This window comes from Fukomys damarensis, unplaced genomic scaffold, assembly GCF_012274545.1.
Source record: "Fukomys damarensis isolate Sample0158 unplaced genomic scaffold, DMR_v1.0_HiC HiC_scaffold_2, whole genome shotgun sequence".
NCBI classification, from domain to species: domain Eukaryota; kingdom Metazoa; phylum Chordata; class Mammalia; order Rodentia; family Bathyergidae; genus Fukomys; species Fukomys damarensis.
Window position 1 is genome coordinate 7,591,569 of NW_022900914.1, and position 5,732 is coordinate 7,597,300.

General features: G+C 42.0%; 1 protein-coding gene across 1 annotated transcript in view; it reads right to left on the reverse strand.

Moving 5' to 3' along the window:
* The window catches only part of Hadha (hydroxyacyl-CoA dehydrogenase trifunctional multienzyme complex subunit alpha), a 41,978-nt gene extending 36,303 nt beyond the window's left edge, over positions 1-5,675 (reverse strand). Inside the window, exons 1-3 of the mRNA XM_010604837.3 lie at positions 5,443-5,675; positions 482-523; positions 318-388 (exon numbers count right to left, since the gene is read on the reverse strand). Of these exons, the coding sequence (XP_010603139.1) occupies positions 318-388; positions 482-523; positions 5,443-5,509 (180 nt within the window). The 5' untranslated portion in view covers positions 5,510-5,675. The remainder of the gene's footprint in view (positions 1-317; positions 389-481; positions 524-5,442) is intronic.
* Between the last annotated feature and the right edge of the window lie 57 nt (positions 5,676-5,732).

Here is a 5,732-nt window from a genome sequence, read left to right on the forward strand (position 1 = left end):
TTTTTTTTTTTTTTTTTTTTGGTACTGGGGATTGAACTCAGGACCTTGTGCCTGTGAGGCAGGTGGTGGCACCGCTGAGCTAAATCCCTAGCAAAAGCTAGTCTTATTAACCCTTATTATTGATCAGACACTGATTGTAAAAGGATTGCACAATAACCTCTGGTTCAGAAAACTGCCCTCGTTGGGCGATTTTAACTAATACAATTAAAAACTCATTTGATAACATTATTGCCAAGTTGATGCATTTCTTTCCCATTCAGAACAGGATTAATACATGTAGTTAGCAGAAATACAACACAGAAAGTTAAATTAGGTACCTTTGAATTGGGTGAATTAAGTCGAACAACTGCCACATCCCCTTTGACTCCATAATTAACATGGGTCCTGGCTAAAAAGAGAAGGGCAATTTATCTGTAAACATGTTTATTACAAAATAAATATAAAAGGTAATATAAGTGTGTCAACAAGAAGTTAAACTTACTAAGCAAAGCAGAAGACCTTGTAAAGTTGCGGCAAATATAACCTGAAAGAAAAGGGAAGTTCAAAATTAATTATTCTGCAAACCAAAATTTCTGGAGCAACTGTCAGATGTATCAAAGCTGGAATTAACAACAACTCTCAAATGAGAACAACGTATCCCAGGCCATTACTATGCCTGCTACTGTATCTTTTCACTTCAATTATCAGGTCAAGTGATTATTCAGATACTAAACAAAGAGGGATTAAAGCTGCAAATGGAATTAAGGTCACTAATCAACTGACCTTAATAAAGGGTGAGTATCATAGAGTAAGTGGATTAGGACAGAGGGGAAGGAGAATTGGAGAGATGGCATGTATGAGAATGACTTGGCCCCAGGTTGCTAAACAAGAAGGAAGGAAGGAAGGGAGGAAGGGAGGAAGTGACAAGTAAAGAATGCAGGCAGCTTCCTGAAGTTAGGGAAAACAAAGTAATAGATTTTCCCTCTGAGCATCCAGAATAAAGAGAGTCCTGTCAACACCTTTGATTTTAGCCTACTGAGATCTATTTTGGACTCACGGCCTTGCAAACATACTATAACAAATTTTTATTACTTCAGACACTAATTTTGTGGTCATTTGTCACAGCAGCAAAGGGAAAGTAATAACTAAGCGACAAGTAATCTATAAAGCAATTTGTAATGTCAGTTCCAAATGCATCAGAAATATATCCCAACTGTGTTTTCCAACCACATCCTTTTATATTTTTCTGGAAAAATGGACATTCTGGTGTTATCAAAAGAAAATCAAGAGGCAACAATGGCTACCATACACGAAACATTCCACGTCACACTTTGCCATATTAAGTATTTCTAACTGAAGATGTCTTACCGCACTCCACAAGTAGTCCTACATTTTGGGTAACAAAAACCAGTTATTCTTCCCTCTCTCCCAATCACTTCACCAGCTTCGTGTCTCTGGCATGGTGACGTGGTGCTCCAACGTGACTCCATACAGCCACCTGGGCTGTAAGGCCACTGAGTGGTGAGCACCCCAAGCTCGATAGAGCAAACAGTCATGAAGAGAGTCAGCCACGCATGCTATGCCGGCCGCCGATGCCCAGCACGACTCTCAGGTAAAACTGGGCATGACCACAGTTTTTGAGAAGGTCTGGAACACTCTGGTTGGCCGTGGCTCAGCTTCCTCTGGATGAGCACAGGCGCAGCACTTTTCCTTGTCTGAGGTGTAGGGATCCACCTGGCCTGCTGCAACCCAAGCACACGTCTGTCTGTTGATCTTTATTATTTACTGTTTTGCCAACTTAAAAGTTGCTGTGACTCAACAGGTATCACACACCTTCACAGGTACTTGGAGCGAACCCCTCCAAAGTAAAAAATCCTTGTCTTTTTTGGGCAGCAGGGGCTATGACCCCTGGGAAGAATCAGTTTCTATTTAGTGGAGATAAATGAAGAGGTGAAACAGACCTGGCATCAGAAAGGAGTCTGCCTGTAACGCAGGAATTCCAGTGGGAAGAGAAGCAGATGATAGGTAGTTCTACTGGAACACGGGGGTGGGTATTAGAGAAGGGACAGATGGAGAACGCAGGTTAGGAGGCAGGAGGTAGACAGACAGACAAAACCCAAGAAACATAAATATGAAAATAAAGATAGTGCTTCAGTCAAAGGAAAAAGGAGAGCAGGAGTTGCAGTTTTAAAGATCAATATTTGACACAATGGTTTGGTGCTCATTAGCCTCTGCCATGGTGGCGAACTTTTGGCACGTGTGCCGCAATGGGCTGTTTAGCACTGAAAGCTCTCCAAGGTTCACCATCACTAGTATGTACTTTAATAAAGCCATTTTAAGTCTTGCCTACTAACCTCCTCTGCTGCTATAAACACACCCACACTCATGCACAAAAGCTCTTCTGAATCAACAGAGACAAAAAGCAAAGGGAAAATCAGTAAGCACAAATATTGAGAGGAAAACTCCACATCTCAGTCAACTAAATCAAGTTGAAGTACAAGGTAACTTTGCTTTTGGAATCCAGCTTTACCCAATGGCTGACAGCAAAGCTCACTGGAGAGCAGTTGTGTGACCTTTAGCCTAATTTACTGTGCCAGCAAGAGAAACCTTTGTCCTATTTTTTAATCATCTTTGCATGTAACTCAAGACCACATAAGACTATAGGCAGTGGAGAGAGCTGGACTATGCTGACACTAATTTCAAATTTGAGAATGTTACTCTGGCTGTAGCAATCAATCAGTAGTTTTTTTTGTTTTTTTTTTTTTTCTCCTCAAAATTCAATGCTTGGAGAAGGAATGGGATTCAGGAAATGAGAATTAAATTAAAAAATATTACATCAACTAAGAATGTATTTGCCTCAAATTCACTTCCTGTGAAATTACTTTACCACATCTATGATTAGGAAGTTAGATTTAGGAGGAGTGGGGATTAATACTACAGTCAAAATGTGATTTTCACTTGAGAGTCATATTCAGAATTGTAACATTTATAGAGCAGGAATACTCTAAATCTAAAGCTTCAAGAACTACAAATCAGTTCCCTTCAAGAGAATAGAATAATTTCCCAGTAAATGTCATTTTCTCAGTGTTTGCCAACACCTTGACACAGACTTTCAGGGTAAAAGATCAACCTGATTTGTACAGTTTAAATGGTAACCCAGGTGTATGGGTAATTTTAAACTCACTTTCTAGAGCTTTTCCCAAAATTCCTGAGTTACTATTAAATGAGGTGGCTGGGCGAGAGGGCACTCACCTGTAATCCCAGCATTTGGGAGGCTGAGGTTGGAGAATCACTTTGAGTTTGAGGCCAACCTCGGCTACATAGTGAGTGCAAGGCAAGCCTGAACTACATAGTGAGACCTTGTTTAAAAAAAAGTACATATAATATTATAGATATAATATATATTTATATAATATATAATGTGTATAAAAGCACAATGGAAAATAAATTTTTATGTGTGCATAAATTTCTCTACAGAAAATATATTAAAATTAAACTGATAGCTTTTTGTTACCCAAGTAAACTGGATAAAAGACTTTTAAAAATTCTCAGATATATAGATTCAGGGCTAAAAAGAGCTAATATCTAATATTTACCGAGCACTTAATACCTCTGTAAGAAACTATACCTAACATATCTCCTTCAGGCCTCACAAAGTGGTAATATTCTCCCCTTTACAAATGAGAAAAGTTATACAAATTAACTGTCCAAGGTCATCAGAGGGTAAAGCAACCAGACTCCACACTGAATGCTTTTAACTGCTGTCGTGCTACTCTTCATGGCAAAGAAAATCTATAGTTTCAACCATTCATTTTAGAGATGTGAAAAATAAAACCCTCTTAGATTAAGGTATTTGTCCAGAGTCACACAGCTAATTAGTAACCAGAAACCACATGACTTGACTGCCATGTTGGGGCCCATCTACCAGGAATACCTGACAGCTGGGCGTGGTGGTGCACGCCTGTAATTCCAGCACAGGAGGGAGGCTGAGGCAGGAGGATTGTAAATTTGAGTCCAGTCTGGGGCAATTTAGTGACTTAGTGAGATGCTGTCTCAAGGTAAAAAATAAAAAAAGGGCTGGGTATATAGCTTAGTTTAAAGGCCCTGGGTTCAATCCTCAGTATCACCACAAAAGAAAACCCCTCACAAGCGACACAGGAGCAAATTCAAAACATATTCATGATTTACCAGGTGTGGTAGCACACACCTGTAACCCCAGCACTCAGGAGGCCAAGGCAGGAGGATGGCCAAGAGTTCAAGGCCAGCCTGGACAACATGGCGAGACCCTGACTCAACAAAAGAAAACAAAATTCATGATTTTTCCAAAGTGTTACATGACAAATATGCAAAATAAGGAAATATATAAACTGTAAGGAAACAATCTATGCTGAGAAGGTACATAGATCATAAGACATTGGATGATTATTTTTCCGAATCATTTCTCTAATTTTTACAGTATTTCAATTTTCTGTAATGTGGTTATACTATGATTACTACACAGAAGCATCTATTAAAAACAGTCGTCGAAATAAAGCATAAAAAGATCCCATCATTGAATTACTGTGATCTCTTACAGTAAAGGGAGACTCCAGCTACCTGTCTTAAAAACAAAAAATTACTTCACTGGTCCAAGAGAAGGAAAGGGAGGGAATTTATATTACAAACTGAAGTGAAGGTTTCTAAATAGGTAACTGGTACAACATACAATAAAAAAGTCACATTTGACCTTACAGATTTGGGATGGAGGGAAAATGTTACACTTTCTACAACCACCCTCTTTAACCTTTAGCATCAGTTTGAAGACTACTGCGAATACACGAAGACTGGAGTTGACACAAGAGATTATTATTCTTAACACGATCTGACATTTTACTCCTTAGCATATGCACGTTTGCGTATTTCCACAATGAAGTTGCAAAAGCTCGCGTTTCAACATACTATACGTTCACACTAGGATTACTGGAAATGGAACAGTTGAGTTCTTTTGCACTTAAGTACAAAAACGGCTTTGGGGAAAGGAGCAGGGAGTGATAGTGATTCCCAAGGCTGTTAATTACCATCGGAGAAGCTAGTAAGATAGCTGACGTCAACAAGGTGGTGCGGAGCCTTGAAGATGTGACAGTCGGGGTCCTGGGTCCTCCCGATCTCGCAGGGTCAGGGTCAAGGCCATCAGTAAAGAAATGAGGGGCATGAGCGCCTAAGCGAGACGCTGAAGATCAGCCGAAAGTGTCACGGGAGTGGAAGGGACTCAGAAAGGTAAGGAGTCAGGGGGCCCGAAATCGCTGCAGGACTCGGAGTCGTGAGGAAGCTTTCACAAGGACACAGGGAGCGGGGTCCCCAGGCAGTGCCCCCCCGGGTCCCCGAGTGGAGTGGACAGACAGCAAGGGCGAACGCCTCTCCGGGAGCCCCAGTTCCCGCAGGGGTTCTGCCCGAGGCTCCGGGGCGTCTTCAACCAGGTCTCACCTCGGGAGCGAGGGATCCTGAAGGCACTGAAGCGGCGGAGGCTGCCAATCGCTCGGGAGGCCACCATCTTGAGCGCAAAAGGACGAAAGCGGAGAGCGCGTCTACAGCCGCGGATGCCAGGCGAAGGACTTTTCTTTCCGCCCCCTGGCAGGACAGCTGCCCAACGCACTGCCTGACTAAAACCCCAGACGCTGACTCGGCGCCCACCCTGTAACCTTGTCTGTCGCTCCTTTGGTAACCGCCGAAGGGATGCTTTCTCCTCCAGAGGACGGCGGCCTACCGTGGAGGGG